Below are 17,753 nucleotides of genomic sequence, written 5' to 3' on the forward strand. Positions count from 1 at the left end.
GCTAAAGAGTGTGTTTGTCACTTGTCATATTGTGTGCAGAACAAGTTACTCCAGTTGGGTCCTTCTGTGCTACTCACAAACCTCTTGTTTAAAGGGACAGGTGCAGCAGCCTTCCAGGTTTGATTTCTAAACACTGACACTAAAATAGCCTATATGTTTTTGTTATTTATTCATGAATGTCTAGTTTATGCTGAAAGCTAATAGTACATCAGTTTTTTGAGTTATTATATATTTTAAGCAGGTATGAAACCAGTCCTTTCTGGGGATTCTTGGGGATCAGGGCCGTCTGTAGCCTTTGGTTAGCCGTTCTGGCTAGCTCTCATCCATTAGCAGCTCACTCATTTGCACTACCAAACATTTATGGAGTGAAGTGCCACTGGGATTGCATCTTCGATGGTTCAGTGGAGAACATCTGGGTTTTCTACTGGCTTCTGTCTCTCTGATGTACCTCTTCAAGCAGCTAGCCAATGCTTTGTGTCTTGCTTGGCAGCTGCTAAGGTCTAAGCTATTGGCAGCTAGTTGCACTTCTTAGTACATCCACACTTATAAGCCACTCTTATAATTGACTAACCTCCCTCTGTGCTGTGTTTACCTCTAATCTCCTTTTTCATAAAGAGCAATGCTCTATGTGGCTGTTCATCTTGTAGCCAACATCTCAAGGATCATTGTTGCCATCGTGTCGTTCAGCTGCTTGTTTTCAGTGATGGTCGCAGTAGGGATTGTCCAAAATGCTACTTTTAGCAGACTTTCAGGCGTACTTAATGTAGTCTTGGTAATCGACCATGAAGTGTCCAGGTTTCCACCTTAGCTATGAGCCTATCTCTCAGGTAAGCTGCTCTTGTATTCAATGCCTTTAATGCACTAATTGTTCTTGGGCCTCGGTGCCCAATCTTTGAGGGTGGGGTGATGATATCTCCCTCCTGACCTGACATGCTGGCACCCCTTGCCGTATCATTTGTGTTCTAACTCCTCAATCTCTAGTTGTGATAGCAGTTGCCAATTAAGGATGTTTAAACACAGCTGTCAGATATTTTGCCATTACTCGATATATTGGGTGTCAGAAAATGCATAGATCCCAAATCGTCTTCGTGTAGCTGCTTCCACATTCCACATTAAATGCGTAGTAGCATTCCAACATCTATTCTCAGTGCTTGTCCACTTATGCCTTGTTACTTCAGTAGCCCACTTCTCATCAGTGTGTCCTGGTTCCTCAACACACGACGCGACGTCCGAGCCAGTAAGGCTTCAGCTGTGTGTCTCTTGCTCATTTTCCGAGGCAGGCTTAGGTAGGATAGCGGGCCTAGCCTTATGTTACCTGTTTATCTCTTGCAGTGTTGTGTCACTGCACGGGATAAAAAATAAAAAGTCTTTCTCTTGCTGTAGTGAAATGTATAAGGTAAGATAAGCTAAAAGTATAAGGTGAGTTTATGCAAATATGTGTACTTGTGCTTCCCTGCAACTTCATTTCTCTCACACAAAGTTGTTGGTGTACATTTTTAACAATTGTCCCTTCGTGCATGATCATTAGATTTAATAGGAAAGGGAAAATGTATTCAAATGAAAATAATTTGATTCTCTGTTAACAGAAGCTCATCAGTAACGACAAAGCTTTTATGATAGTGAACAATTACTCTGGGACAAATTAATTTGATCATTTCACTTTTCATGATTGGATGCAGAATTTTCTCAGTTAAATATTTTAGGAACTGAAATTTGCTTAACTTGAGATAAAAGCATATAGAATGAATCTGACCACTTCAAGCTGCTCTTCAATGTACTTCCCCGATGTCACAGGGACAATTAAGAACCCAATGTGATTTTTATTTTGAGTAAATTCAAAATCTGCTGTAAAATGTTTTGATTTAAGAAAATTACGATACAAAATCAGGACAAAAGATGAGTGGATGCCAGCCTTGATTCATGAACAGTGCAAGTACAGGTACAAGTGTCATAAAAAACATAAGGCAAACGATAAGAATTTATTTACAATGTAAAAGTAAAAGGTAGTAAAAGTAGGTCAGACCACTGTGTATTATATATATATATTTAAAAAGTGAGAAAAAAAATCAACACTGGAAAATTTGTTTAACGTCAAATTCCCAACTTCAGAATGCCATACATTTCAATAAACCACTTTTCACAGTTTATAAGACATCTGAAATCTTATGGTCATAACAACATCCACAGGATCTAAAGGTGTACAGACAAACTTTAAAGGAGAGACACTGGTGAAAAACACTGGTGGTATTTGGCAAAGTGACTAAACAAACAAAACTAACAGAAAAAACATGGAATGGTCTGAGGGTGAAACATTCATGCCAAAAACAATTACAACTGCCCTCCACCTTCTATAGTTTCAAAGAAGCAGAGGTGACTTCAGAGCCCCTGGACATAACTGAGCTTCTCCTGAATGAGCTGTCTGACAAATATCTTCCGTAAAAAGGCACAAACTTTTTCAGCAGCTGCAATGCTCGTCTCATAAACTTCTCTCCCACAAAAGCATAAATGATGGGGTTCAGACAGCAGTGAGTGTAAGCTAAGGCCTCAGTCACTGTTTTTGACAGCCTTAAATTTTTGTCCCAGGTTTTATTTTGGGAGATTTTTTGTCTTTTCTGAAGAAACTCCAGGAAAAGGGAAATGTTATATGGAGCCCAGAGTAAGAAAAATGCAACCACTATACAGATGATCAGCTTGACAATGCGATGCTTCTTTGCAGTCCTCATGCTCACCAGCGTGGGGATGATCCTGGAGTAGCAACCTACCATCACCAGCAAGGGAATGACGAGACCCAGCACATTTATGGTGAACAGGCTGTAATGCTCCCAGACTTTGCTCTCCTCAGGATAGTAACACTGCACTCCTTGGGATTCCTGTTCTATTGCCTTTATGAAGATAAAATCTGGCAGAGAGACAAACAAGCTCAGCATCCAAACGAGCACGGTCAGAATGATGGCTGCCCTCATTGTGCGATAACGTGCAACCCTGTGAGCGTGCACGATGATCATGTAGCGGTCCAGCGTCATGACAACCATGAAGAAGATGCTGCTAAAGAAGCCAATGTGGTGAGAGCAGGAGATCAAACGGCACATGAAGTCTCCAAAAGTCCACTGGCCGACCCTGGCATAGTGAGAGTAGAAAGGCAGCGTGAAGACGAAGAGGAGGTCAGAGAGAGCCAGGTTGAAGAGGCAGATGTCTGTCAGGTTGCTCTGATTGCGGTGCTTCACCAGGACACACACCACTAGTCCATTACCTTTGGGAGAAAAGACGCAATAAGTGTACCTGTCACACTGTTACATGTAGAACAACATTCTCTTTTTCCCGTTTCATCTGTGTGTCTCACATACACACACTTTCATACATAGGTAAAAGTTCGCAAGTTGGAAATTCCCAGAAAAGGAGGTCTGTGCAGTATGTAGAAACAATCCATAATCTCCACAACATATACACAAGAGGACACACCTACCTATGAAGCCCGTGATGAAAACCAAACTGTAGAGAGTGGTGAGAAACACTTTGTTGAAGTCTTTTACATCACTTAGGTTGGTAGGAGAAAAGTCTGTGTGGTTAGGAATTTCAAAGTAATCTTGGTAATAATCATAGTTCATGGTGTTTTCTTCTACAGAAAGAGAGAGAAAGATTTATTATTAACATTATTATTTCTATTAATTTCAGCACAGGCTACGACAATTAAGATGCAAAACAGTATATCAATGACTTCTATACTGCTGTAAACACATGCTACCGTTGGAGGTTAACTTGATTTATTTTTGAATGCTCATTGCATCAAAGTGTTAGGTTTGGTTTCGTAATGCCGTTTCAACCCTTATCAAGTGCCAGTTGAATTGCTAACCTATTGGTGATGACATGTTTCTGTTTTAAAGGAGGTTTTCCTTTGCTGTGAGTGCCACAAATAATAATCCATTCAGGTCTGCTGGTTTGGCCCCCCAGGCAGTTGACAGTGGGGGTGATTTTGCCACCTATTGGTGCTCATTGGTGCTCCCTTCTTGGGAACATTATTAATCCATAAAATGCTTCTTTTTAAAAAAATAAAAAATAGGAGTTAAATCTCCTTCAAACTGTCTATGATTTAAACCTGCACCATTATTGTGACCATAGGATTTCAGAGATAACAGCAGTTGTAAAAGTTGTATTAAGTGAGTGAATACATTTTGTATGTTTTAACATATTTAACAACAGCAAACATAAGATCTCTAGATTAAAGATGAAATTAGAAATCATGAAGTAGCTCTGACATAGTTTCAGTCACAGCATTTGGTTTTAGATCTCTGTGACAACACGTGCAGCCTTAAACATTACACTTCACAACTCAAGTAAATTTCCAAGAACTCTGTAAAACATGACACGTTAAATAGTCTAAATTGTGGATTAATGTTGAAAGATAATTACCTGACATTGTGATATCTGAGTGATGGCTCTTCCAACCAGGTCAAGTCAGGAATTACACTACAAGGCTCCCTTTCCCAGCTTACTGATGTGATCCCTTTGGGTGTGCAGAAATGAACTAACTATCAAAAGTTCTGCAGTCCGCTAATGATGAGAACAGAAAGAGAAAAAAAAAGATGTTGTTTCCTGCACGTCCCCAAGTCTGATCTTTATCAGGAGTCTGCTTGAAATCTAGACTGACAGAAAATGGTTGAAAGCACAACACAGCAAATGGTGACAGAAATGTCTACTTTCACAAAATGCTGGTTTTTGTCTAAAGTGACAGAAAGTTTATTTTTTATTGTTAATGTTACTATTTGTATTTGTTTTTCTTCTTGGACTCACTATTGTACACCACTGCTACATATTATACTCTGTGTACTAACAGGAGACTTTAGTCATTATGCCTCACTAGGACTGGGTTGGACCCACTTTTACCTTCAACAGGTGCTGCATCATTCCTCAGTTATTTTGGGTTCATGTTGATGTGATAGCATTGTGCAGCTGCTGTAGATTTGGTGGAAGCACATTCATTTTAGTTTTAAAAATAATATTTTTTGGGCCTTTTTTTGATAGATATAGTGAAGAGTGACAGGAAAGGGTTGCAAAGGGCTGTGGTGGATTTTTGGATGACATGTATATTTATATAACTATATACACTCTATATCTACCTGCACTGAATATATATGCAGTAACTTTCACGTAGACTCTTAAGCACAAGATGTTTTGCCTCACCATGGTTTATTAAGGTGTTACAGTAACAAGGCAGTTAATGCCGGGGAGAGCTCTCCTGAATAACTCACTCTCCACCCCACCCACCCAATCAACACTCGACGTGTTTCATGCAACACAATCCAGACATGTCTCTTAAAAACCGTAACAATGTAACAGAGATACTGAACACTAAAACCACATTTTGAGCCTCAAAAAGACCTTCAAACTTGTGAGGACCGGTGAGTGTGTCCTCACAAGTGACTGTTGGTTCTCACAAGTATAGTAGAATGCAGATTTCAGTCCTCACAAAGATAGCTAGACAGGAACACACACACACACACACACACACACACACACACACTATAAACCCACACCGGAATGTTAATGAGAATCACCATCTTAAAGATGTAACCTCTGTAGTTAAGTATTATTCACATCTATAGTATAAGATTATGCAACTTGCTGACTGTTTGTTGTCAGATTTAATCATTAGGATTAATGTGCAATATTTGACTGTGTTGTGACCTATTGTGAAAAGCCAAAGCAAAGGGTAATCAGAGTCCTGACCGGCCCCTGTCCAGGACCTCAGCCGGTACCTGACCGTGCAGCTGCTCTTTTTGGCTGGAGGACAAGGGGAAAGTTACTCAGCAGCAGGGGGCGGGTTTACTGGTCCCTATACTGGTCCCTATATATTAGGGACTAGAGGACACCCCAGGACTTTTTTTCTGCTTCTTTGTGCTTCTTCTCTCTGTGTTGCTCTACTGTCTGCACTTAAGGCTGTACACCCTGGGGTTTTGCTTTGCTTGCTTTGCTATGTGTTGTCTTGCTGTTCTCTGTATGTACTTTCTTGCTGTTCATATGATCCAGTGTATAAAACTATGTTTCAAGAATTCTACTTTTTTCCAGAGGATCTTTTGAGTGCATTGCTTTTAATTGGATCTAAAAAAAGACAGGAATTGTAGGAACTGAAATTTGCTCAAGTTGCGATAAAAGCATGTGGAATGAATGTAGAATCTGACCACTTAAGCTGCTCTTCAATGTACTTCCCCGATGTCACAGGGACAATTAAGAACCCAATGTGATTTTTATTTTGAGTAAATTCAAAATCTGCTGTAAAATGTTTTGATTTAAGAAAATTACGATACAAAATCAGGACAAGAGACAAGTGGATGCCAGCCTTGATTCATGAACAGTGCAAGTACAGGTACAAGTATCATAACAAAACATAAGCATGCATAAGATCAATACCTGGAAAACAGTACAGTATGCAGGCATGGTACAAAAGAAACAAAAACAAAAACCCATCTGAAATAGTAGTCAAAGTTACTGAGGCAAAATAAAATTTATTTACAATGTAAAAGTAAAAGGTAGTAAAAGTAGTTCTGTCCACTGTATATATATATGTATATACATATACGTTTGTTTCACATCAAATTTCATTACAAATGCTGGCATACAAATCTTTTTTGAAAGGTAATTCTAAAAGTCAACTTCAGAATTCCATACATTTGAATAAACCACTTTTTCACATGCTTATTGAAGATGTGACAAAAAACCAAACTAACAGATTGTTACAAATACTGTTGTAAACAAAAGGTTCAGTTTAAGCAAGTTTCATTAAGCCTGAGCAGAAGAAGAAAGGGCGTTGCACAGAGTTTGGAAAAGACGTGAGATTCTCTAAAATATATGGCTATGGTAACACAATACAATCGTTTATAAGAAATCTGAAATCTTATGGTCATGACAACATTCGCAGGATCTAAAGGTGTACAGACAAACTTTAAAGGAGAGACACTGGTGAAAAACACTGGTGGTATTTGGCAAAGTGACTAAACAAACAAAACTAACAGAAAAAAACGTGGAATGGTCTGAGGGTGAAACATTCATGCCAAAAACAATTAAAACTGTCCTCCACCTTCTAGAGTTTCAAAGAAGCAGAAGTGACTTCAGAGCCCCTGGACATAACTGAGCTTCTCCTGAATGAGCTGTCTGACAAATATCTTCCGTAAAAAGGCACAAACTTTTTCAGCAGCTGCAAGGCTCGTCTCATAAACTTCTCTCCCACAAAAGCATAAATGATGGGGTTCAGACAGCAGTGAGTGTAAGCTAAGGCCTCAGTCACTGTTTTTGACAGCCTCATATTATTGTCCCAGGTTTCATCATTGGGGATTTTTTCTCTTTCCTGAAGAAACTCCAGGAAAAGGGAAATGTTATACGGGGCCCAGAGTAAGAAAAATGCAACGACTATACAGATGATCAGCTTGACAATGCGATGCTTCTTTGCGGTCCTCATGGTCACCAGCGTGGGGATGATCCTGGAGTAGCAACCTACCATCACCAGCAAGGGAATCACAAGACCCAGCACATTTATGGTGAATAGGCTGTAATGCTCCCAGACTTTGCTCTCCTCGGGATAGTCGCACTCCACTCCTTGGGATTCCTGTCCTATTGCCTTTATGAAGATAAAATCTGGCAGAGAGACAAACAAGCTCAGTATCCAAACGAGCACGGTCAGAATGATGGCTGCCCTCATTGTGCGATAACGTGCAACCCTGTGAGCGTGCACGATGATCATGTAGCGGTCCAGCGTCATGACAACCATGAAGAAGATGCTGCTGAAGAAGCCAATGTGGTGAGAACCGGAGATCAAACGGCACATGAAGTCTCCAAAAGTCCACTGGCCGACCCTGGCATAGTGAGAGTAGAAAGGCAGCGTGAAGACGAAGAGGAGGTCAGAGAGAGCCAGGTTGAAGAGGCAGATATCTGTCAGGTTGCTCTGACTGCGGTGCTTCACCAGGACACACACCACTAGTCCATTACCTTTGGGAGAAAAGACACAATAAGTGTACCTGTCACACTGTTACATGTAGAATAATATTCTCTCTCTTTCCCGTTTCATCTCTGTCTCACATACACACACCTACATACATGAACTGCTACTTCTTGAACTTCTTCACAAATAAAATCTTATCCATTAGAGAAAAGATTACTCATAATCAAGGTACAGATGTAACATTATCTAACAGCTACTTTCAGTATCATTGATATTCATTTAGTCTTTTTCTCCAAGTGATCTTTCTGAGTTAACTTCAGCAATTACTTCCTCCAAACCATCAACATGTCTTTTAGACCCCATTCCTACAAGAGGTCATATAAGTCCTGCCGTTAATTAATGCTTCAATCTTAATTATGATCAACCTATCTCTAATAATCGGCTATGTACCACAGGCCTTCAAGCTGCCAGTAGTTTAACAGTTTGTTAAAAACTCTCTCATGGAATTGAGATTTTTAATCTCAATGGGATTTTTTACCTGTATAAATAAAGGACTAACCTCGGCCTCCAATAACACTGTAAACTGTAGGGCCCTTGGAGTAATTTTTGAACAGGATAATGCACATATAAATAAATATGTAGGACTACTTTCTTCCATTTGCACAACATCTCTAAAATTAGAAATATCCTGTCTCAGAGTGATGCTGAAAAACTAGTTCATGCATTTATTACTTCTAGGCTGGACTACTGTAATTCATTGTTATCAGGAAGTCCTTAAAACTCCCTGAAAAGCCTTCAGTTAATGCAAAATGCTGCAGCAAGAGTACTGACAGGGACTAGAAAGAGAGAGCATATTTCTCCTTTATTGGCTTCCCTTCACTGGCTTCCTGTCAGAATCCTGCTTCTCACATACAAGGTCTTAAATAATCAGGCCCCATCATGTCCTAATGACCTTTTAGAGCCATATCACCCCATCAGAGCACTTTGCTCTCGCATTGCAGGCTTACTTGTTGTTCTTCGAGTATTTAAAAGTAGAATGGGAGGCAGAGCCTTCAGTTTTCAGGCCCCTCTCCTGTGGAACCAGCTTCCAGTTTGGATTCAGGAGAAAGCCATATAGTTAGGGCTGGATCAGGTGACCCTGAATCCTCCCTTAGTTATGTTGCAATAGGTGTAGGCTCCCGGGGGATTCCTATGATGCATTGAGTATTTCTTCTTCAGTGACCTTTCTCACTCACTATGTGTTAACAGACCTCTCTGCACTGAATCATCCTTGTAATAAATTCCTGGCTCTCTTCCACAGCATGTCTTTTATACTGTCTTCCTTCTCTCACCCCAACCGGTCGCGGCAGATGGCTGACCCTTCCTGAGCCTGGTTGTGCTGGAGATTTCTTCTGTTAAAAGAAGAGTTTTTCCTTCCCTGTCACGGCCTGGGGGATCAGCAGGATGCTGATTGGCCATTTCTACCTTTTCCTCTCTCTCTCCCCTCCTCTCTCCTCCTCTCTGTTGCCAGGGCGGAACTCATTGTGGGTTCACGCCCACGGAAGCGGAACACACCTGATGCCCATCAAGGCGATCGACATTTAAGCCAGGAGGAGTCTGCTGGTCTTCGCTGGATTGTTGTCTACCATGCGTCAGTGAGAGTCAAAGCTACAGCTCAGTTAAGTCAAGAGTCTATTGTGAACGTTGTAATTAATTCTCGTTTCCTCGTCTACAGACCTCCTGGATACCTTCCCTGTGTAAATCATTGTGTCGAGTGTGGAAAGTGGAACTGCGGTCGTGAGTGTGGAGAATTGGAGAACGAGTGACTACCCCCTTTGGATTTCCCTGGAGCCCCGTCCCTCACTTTGTTGTATATAGCACTGCCCTGCACTTCCTGTATATACACCTGGTGGATTCTGTAAATAAATGCAGCTGATTCTGGAGTCCTGTGTTTGAGTCCCCCACGTTGAACTGTAACATTCAACGTGGGGAACACCCCACACCACATCAAGAACTCCACCGACTTCACCGACAAGGTCCAGAAACTTTCCCTGGATCCAGATGAAACCATGGTGTCCTTTGACGTAGTCTCTCTCTTCACTTGCATACCCCCCACGGAGGCAGTGGAGACTGTCAGAAAACGACTACAAGAAGACAGCTCCTTGGAAGACAGGACCAACTTCACACCCGATCAGATCTGCACACTGTTAGACCTCTGCCTTACCACAACATACTTCAAATACAACGAACGCTTCTACAGACAAAAACATGGCTGTGCCATGGGCTCCCCCGTGTCACCTATTGTAGCCAACCTTTACATGGAGGAAGTGGAAAGAAAGGCTCTTGGCTCTTTCAAAGGAGGAGTACCCAGCCACTGGTACAGATATGTAGACCACACCTGGGTCAAAATCAAGACACAAGAAGTGGAATCCTTCACTGCGCACATTAATGCTGTGGATAAAAACATCAAGTTCACCAGGGAAGACACAAAGGATAACTGTTTGCCTTTCCTGGACTGCGCTGTGCACATTGAAGAGAATGGCAACCTCAACATTGAAGTTTACCGGAAGCCCACACACACGGACCAGTACCTCCTCTTTGACTCCCATCACCCTCTGGAACACAAACTTGGAGTAATTAGGACCCTACACCACCGGGCAGAACATGTTCCCTCCAAGCCTGAAGGGAAAAAGAAGGAACACACACATGTAAAGGAAGCACTTAAAACATGCGGTTATCCTAACTGGGCGTTCATAAAGTCAGCAAAAAGGCACAGAAAAGAAGATCAGACACCAGCGAGGGAGGATAAGAAAGACAGACGCAACAACATTGTCATCCCCTATGTAGCCGGTGTATCAGAGAAACTCAGGAGAGTTTTCTCCAAGCACGACATCCCAGTGTACTTCAGACCCAGCAACACACTCAGACACAAACTGGTTCACCCGAAAGACAAAACTCCAACACACAGACTGAACAACGTGGTGTATGCTGTACAGTGCAGCGAGGAATGCCCAGACCTCTACATTGGAGAGACCAAACAGCCACTTCACAAGCGTATGGCACAACATAGAAGAGCCACCTCCACAGGACAAGACTCAGCAGTCCATCTGCATCTTAAGGATAAAGGTCACTCTTTCGAGGATGCCAATGTTCACATATTGGACAGAGAGGACAGATGGTTTGAAAGAGGAGTGAAAGAGGCCATCTATGTCCACTGTGAGCGACCATCTTTGAACAGAGGCGGTGGTTTACGACACCAACTGTCTGCCATCTATAATCCAGTTTTGAGTTCCCTCCCCAGACGCCTTAACGCCCACTCACATCCTGGGCCATCTGACCTCAGGAATTCACATGACAAGGTGGGGCCAGGTTTCACAATGGGCTCACCCGAAACCCTGGCTGATTAGGTCCCACACCCGCTTTCACACCTTGGCGCATGTGATTAGAGGATCACCAGGGGGTCCTTTGTCCCTCATTGGGGGGATACTCCCACTGGGTTTAAATCTGGGACTCTCGGCCATTTGACCTTAGAACTGAAGAAGCTTCTCGGATGAGAGGTGAAACGTCTTCAAGCAACTTAAAGAAGTCCAGACGCTTTTCTTTGCAAACTCCTTCGACTACGATGACCTGGATGACTGAGAACCTTCACAGACATGTAACATTCAAATTGTTGCCAAAGTGCTTGCTCATAGGGGGTCATATGATTGTTGGGTTTTTCTCTGTGTGTATTATTGTATGGTCTATCTTACAATATAAAGCGCCTTGAGGTGAATGTTGTTGTGATTTGGCGATGTATAAATAAAACTGAATTGAATTTAAATTTAATACATAGTTTAAAGTCAGCAAGTTGGAAATTTCCAGAAAGGCAGGTCTGTGCAATGTGTAGAAACAATCCATAATCTCCACAGCATACACACAAGAGGACACACCTACCTATGAAGCCCATGATGAAAACCAAACTGTAGAGAGTGGTGAGAAACACTTTGTTGAAGTCCTTGACACTTATGTTGGCAGGAGAAAAGTGTGTGTTGTTAGGAATTTCAAAGTAATCTTGGTAATCAAAGTTAGTGGTGTTTTCTTCTGCAGAAAGAGAGAGAAAGATTTACTATTAACATTATTATTTCTATTAATTTCAGCACAGGCTACAAAAATCAAGGTGCATAACAGTATATCAAAGACTTCTATACTGCTGTAAACACATGCTACCGTTGGAGGTTAACTTGATTTATTTTTGAATGCTCATTGCATCAAAGTGTTAGGTTTGGTTTCGTAATGCCGTTTCAACCCTTATCAAGTGCCAGTTGAATTGCCAACCTACTGCTGATGACATGTTTCTGTTTTAAAGGAGGTTTTCCTTTGCTATGAGCACCACAAATAATCCATTCAGGTCTGCTGGTTTGGCCCCCCAGGCTGTTGACAGTGGGGGTGATTTTGCCACCTATTGGTGCTCATTGGTACTCCCTTCTTGGGAACATCATTAATCCCTAAGATGCTTCTTTTATATGAAAAGAGGATTTAAATCTTCTTCACACTGTCTCTGATTTAAACCTGCACCATTATTGTAACAAATCTGATAACTTGTTTTATTAGGATTAAAATTATTAGACAAGGATGGTATTCCATAATAAACCTACGACTGACTATTTCATTAGGTTCGTTTATCTGTGTTATTATAATTTTTTATGTAAGCATTGTTTTGGATGTGATGAAAGGTTTTAACACTATTACCATGATTTTACAGTATTACCATTATTATTCTGAAAATAACAGATACATGGATGGAGATAATAGCAGGTGTAAAAGTTGTATTAAGGCACTGTGGCAGTGTTGTGTTGTTTTTAACTACTATTAAAAAAACAACAGTAAAAATAAGATCTCTAGATTAAAGATGAAATTAGAAATCATGAAGTAACCTTGACATAGTTTCAGTCACAGCATTTGGTTTTAGATCTCTGTGGGTGCAGGTTTAAACATTACACTTCACAACCCAAGTAAATTTCCAAGAACTCTGTAAAACATGACACTTTAAATAGTCTAAATTGTGGATTAATGCTGAAAGATAATTACCTGACATTGTGATATCTCATTGATGGCTCTTCCTACCAGGTCAAGTCAGGAATTACACTACAAGGCTCCCTTTCACCGTTTATTGATGTGATCCCTTTAGATGTACAGAAACAAACTAACTATCAAAAGTTCTGCAGTCCGCTAATGATGAGAACAGAAAGAGAAAAAAAGATGTTGTTTCCTGTACGTCCCCAAGTCTGATCTTTATCAGGAGTCTGCTTGAAATCTAGACTGACAGAAAATGGTTGAAAGCACAACACAGCAAATGGTGACAGAAATGTCTACTTGACCAAAATGACTGCCTAAAGTGACAGAAAGTTTATTTTTATTGTTAATGATACTATTTGTATTTGTTTTTCTTCTTGGACTCATTATTGTACACCACTGCTACATATTATACTCTGTGTACTAACAGGACACTTTAGTCATTATGCCTCACTAGGACTGGGTTGGACCCACTTTTTCCTTCAACAGGTGCTGCAAACATTCCTCAGTTATTTTGGTTCATGTTGATGTGATAAAATTGTGCAGTTGCTGTAGATTTGGTGGAAGCACATTCATAATGACAAACCTCCAGTTCAGCCACATCCCAAAGCTGGTCTATTAGATTTAGGCTGTGGTGGCTGTGGAAGCCATTTGAGCACAGTGAACTTGTCATGTAAATATAATAGTGTGAGGTGATTTGAACTCACACATGGTGGGTGCTCCTGCTGGAATCAGCCATCAGAAGATGGAAACTCTACAGTGATGAAGAGATGCACATAGTCAGCAGCAATACTCAGGATGCGAAGTTGGTGCTGAGGGTCACAAAGTTTGCCACGAAAATATCCCCCACACCATTACACCACCAGCAGCACCATGAACTGTTGATAGAAGGAAGGATCAATCCATCCTTTTATGTTGTCTATACCAAATTCTAACATCTGACATCATGTCCCTGCCATCCAAGTATGGAAGCAGAACTCAAGAATAATATGAACTGAAAACATTTTCCAGTCTTCAGTTGTCCAAACTATGTAGTGCAAACTGCTGCCTCAGTTTCTTGATCTGTTCATCGGAATGGTATCCAGTGTGGTCTTCTGCTGCTGTAGCACATCTGGGTCAATGTATATTATACATTCAGAGATGCTCTTCTACAAATTTTGGTTGTAACAAGTTTTTATTTGAGTTAATGTTGCAATCGTACCAGCTCAACAATGACTGGCTGTATATTGTTGCTTTTCTGTACCTTTCTCTGTAAACACTAGAGATGGTTGCACACTTAAATATTCAGATCAGCCCTTCTGGCACAAATAATCACATCATGTTCATTGTAACTTTAACTCAAATCAACTTTCTTCCCTATTATGATGCTCACTTTAAACTTAAGCAGGTTGACTTGACCACGTCTGCAGGTCTAAATGCTCTGAGTTGCTTCCATGTGATTGGCTAATTAGATATTTGTGTTCATGTGCAGTTGAATGGACTTCATGACCTTCATCTAACATAAGTGGAGGATCTGCTGTATCACTTTTGTCTTAACAAAGTGATAATACAAAATCAGGATAGGAGTTGAAGCGAGATCGATCAACTGCAGACCAGACAACAAACGACGGAGGCTCCAGAAAAGTGCAATCAAACGATGAGTTTATTGACAATGGAGAACAACCATCAGCATATGGCTTGTTTGCTCTGACAAAAATACACTGGGTTCTGGTTTTATAGCATAGAGGATCACACCCCCACATACACGTCAATACAGGTCAAAAATACATTGTGTACAGTCATTGTTTACAGACAAGGGTACATCTTGTACATCTCTAATAACTGTAAACAGACATATAACTTCTCTTTTTGATAACACCTTCCTTTTAAGGTAATAACTTCAAGCTTCAGGGCCTCTAAGGGCTAATAATGGATCCTCGTAATCAATCACTAAGTAGACTGAATTGGCGCAGGTCTCAAATAAGAAGCAGAAGACACTTGGGCCTTCGCTCAGGCCTGCTACTAGATTTATGTGTATTGTAAGCATGCATGCAATTAACCTGCTATGTTCTCATCTTCCCTCAACATGTATCACCTGGACACTCTCACCAGTGAAGCTTAAAACCCTCTTGGATAGAACATCAACTCTAAACAAGCACAAATATGCAATGTGTATAAAATGAACTCTACCTGTGAATAGAATGAATGTGATGACAAACATATTCAATGCAATATGAACCCTGTAAACAATATTACTGATAAAATAATACTGTAGAACATGTTATTAATGCATTTATCATAAGGCAGAGTATATGGCAGCAATAAAAGAATCTCTGAATCCCAACAGAGTCAACTCCACTGGCAAATAGCGACAAATATAAGGAACCATAACTTAATACAACAACAACAAAAAATAGAAAAGGCTGAACAGTAAAAAACAATGTGGAAGTAGGTAGAAATATGAATTACAGTAAGACAGTGTGCACATTTTGTACAATCAAGATCTGAAATAGTTTTATGCTCTTTTTGGTGTGTTTCTGCAAACATGTAAGGCTCATAAAAGATGTCTGAAGAAGTAAGCAAACTGTTAAATGTTGCTATAAAGCAGCAGGTTGGGTTTAACAGACCAGCAAGTGTGTGTGTGTGTGTGTGTGTGTGTGTCCTGGTTTTCCTGGGACACCAGGCCTGGAGGGTTGATCCTGCTATGGGGACCTGCTGCACCTGGAGACATAATCACACACCTGCAGCTGATCAAGCCTTATCTGGGAGCTATTTGGCAGAGTGGCTGAGCTCCCACTGATGCTGGATTGTTGCGTGAGACTTCCTGTCTCAGCTAGCTAGTCAGTCAGTAAGTGTGGATGTACTAATGGCTGCCTTTGTGATTTTTTTTCCCAGGAGGATTGCGGAAATGAGAGGGCAGCGAGCACGGGGTACATGGACACTAGGGAGCCGAGACACAGAGCACTGAAGCTGGAAGAAAACACGGCACGGGAGTCGGGAATGCACGGGGGATTTATTGTCATACATTATTTGCTGCACTGTAAATAAATGCACTGTCTGCATTGAAGAGTCCTGCATTTTGGGCCCTATTTCCCCACATGCCCATGATCTGCCAGCGGAGCCGTGACAATTTAGCTTGAGCAGAAAAAGGAAGAGCATTACATAGAGTCGAAGGTAATTAAGATACTGTAAATCAGCAGTGCTAATAGTCATTAAAAGCATGAAAGAAGTAATGAGTACATTTAAAATCTAAGTCAGGAATAAACATTGCTTTAAGTTCAAATGGTCCAAAAGTGTACAAACACATTTTGAAGGTGACACACAGGTGAAGAACACTGTGGTATGTGTCAAATAGATATAGATATAATAATATTCTCTCTCTGTCCCGTTCCATCTGTGTGTCTCACATACACACACCTACAGACATAGTTTAAAATTCGCAAGTTCGAAATTCCCAGAAAAGGAGGTCTGTGCAATGTGTAGAAATTCATAATCTCCACAGCATACACACAAGAGGACACACCTACGTATGAAGCCCATGATGAAAACCAAACTGTAGAGAGTGGTGAGAAACACTTTGTTCTTTACTCCAATTAGGTTGGTAGGAGAAATCTCGATCTCAGAGTAATCTAGGTAATCGTAGGATGTGGTGTTTTCTTCTGCAGAAAGAGAGAGAAAGATTTACTATTATTATTATTATTATTATTTTATAATGCGATATTTGTTTGCTTTTAGAACAAAGGGAAAGTTCTGAAGGTATCGGTGATTTCTGGGGGTGAGGTCAGTAATTTCCTTTGTGCTCCAAAAATAGCAGGATGTTTATATTACTTTCTTGCTGTTTAATTGTCATAGCTAGAAGTCTGCTTGGTTTACTACCTTCGGAGTAATATTTGTGTTTAGTTATATGCACTAAATATTCCACTCTCTGTTTAAGCAGGTCTGTTAATTCAGATTGTTTAAGTTTCAATTCAAGATCCTTCCCTTCGGAGTATCTGTGATTCAGCTCATTTTCTAATAGTCGGCATTCTAATTCTAGGCGTTTTATGTCACCTTCTCTTTGTTTTTTGCAATATGAGGAAGACCAAATAGAATTCTTTCTCAAGAAACCCTTGACTGCCAGGTGTACATAGGGTTAGGGACGCTACCAGCATTAATCCTGATAAATTCCTCCAGTTTGGGTGTTAACTGATTGATAAACCGACCAATTACTGGGTTGTGGTCCGATAGACTTCTTGGGAGGATATTAACTGATTAAACACACTGGACCAGCTTAGCAGAAGTGAACATATAGTCTATTCTTGAAGACATTTTATGGGGTGCAGAGTAAAACGTAAAATCCTTAGCAGTTGGGTTTAGTACTCTCCAAACGTCGTTCAAATTCAAGGCTTTGATAAAGGCACGTAAGGCCTCGGACGACATCCCTTGAGTTGCCGATGTGGTATGGTGAGATCTATCCATGTGCCGGTCCAAAAAAGTATTCATGTCAGCTCCGATAATCAGAGCGTAATCATTTAAACTCAGCAGTTCTTTAATCAGCAATGGAAAGTAATTTACTTCATGAGTGGTTGGACCACATATGGATATAAATGCAATTGTTTCCCCCTGTAAAGTAACACAGTAGTACGCCCACCTCCCCAATAAGCTAGACATAATTTTCACAACTTGTATATTAGTGTTACGCTTCATCAATATCCTAACCCCATAACCATCACTTGAAGCTACAATAGCTACATAGTATTTATTTTGCATTTTCCTCACATCCACTGATCTGAGGTGGGTCTCCTGCAGCAGCGCTATATCCGCTTTCTACCTA

The 17,753-nt window shown here is 40.7% G+C and overlaps 2 protein-coding genes and 1 long non-coding RNA gene across 4 annotated transcripts in view; 1 reads left to right on the top strand and 2 right to left on the bottom strand.

Moving 5' to 3' along the window:
- Positions 1 to 1,966: 1,966 nt before the first annotated feature.
- Positions 1,967 to 4,613, bottom strand: LOC109194551 (C-C chemokine receptor type 2-like). Its single transcript, XM_019364661.2, has 3 exons — positions 4,408 to 4,613; positions 3,464 to 3,616; positions 1,967 to 3,250 (listed from the first exon to the last, which is right to left on the bottom strand). The coding sequence occupies exons 1-3, from the start codon at positions 4,412 to 4,414 to the stop codon at positions 2,349 to 2,351; spliced, it is 1,062 nt and encodes a 353-aa protein (XP_019220206.1). The 5' UTR covers positions 4,415 to 4,613; the 3' UTR covers positions 1,967 to 2,348.
- Positions 4,614 to 6,321: 1,708 nt separating this feature from the next.
- The window catches only part of LOC100701542 (C-C chemokine receptor type 2-like), a 36,106-nt gene continuing 24,674 nt past the window's right edge, over positions 6,322 to 17,753 (bottom strand). The window contains exons 1-3 of one of the 2 annotated variants that reach the window (XM_019364664.2): positions 12,977 to 13,184; positions 11,843 to 11,989; positions 6,322 to 7,977 (exon numbers count right to left, since the gene is read on the bottom strand). In XM_019364664.2, coding sequence (XP_019220209.1) covers positions 7,076 to 7,977; positions 11,843 to 11,989; positions 12,977 to 12,983 — 1,056 coding nt within the window. In that variant the 5' untranslated portion in view covers positions 12,984 to 13,184 and the 3' untranslated portion in view covers positions 6,322 to 7,075. Of the gene's footprint in view, positions 7,978 to 11,842; positions 11,990 to 12,976; positions 13,185 to 17,753 lie in introns of those variants that run through there. The other variant, XM_025911428.1, reaches the window with a different exon arrangement.
- LOC109204199 (uncharacterized) lies at positions 9,290 to 9,852 on the top strand. Its single transcript, XR_002063766.2, has 2 exons — positions 9,290 to 9,560; positions 9,645 to 9,852. It is a non-coding gene; the product is annotated as an uncharacterized LOC109204199 (long non-coding RNA).

This window comes from Oreochromis niloticus, linkage group LG11 (genome assembly GCF_001858045.2).
Source record: "Oreochromis niloticus isolate F11D_XX linkage group LG11, O_niloticus_UMD_NMBU, whole genome shotgun sequence".
Classification (NCBI taxonomy): Eukaryota; Metazoa; Chordata; class Actinopteri; order Cichliformes; family Cichlidae; genus Oreochromis; species Oreochromis niloticus.

Coding starts and splice junctions, on each gene's coding strand:
- LOC109194551 (XM_019364661.2), bottom strand. Junction 3,251..3,463: donor TTTCATCACGGGCTTCATAG/GTAGGTGTGTCC, acceptor TTTCTCCCAAAG/GTAATGGACTAGTGGTGTGT.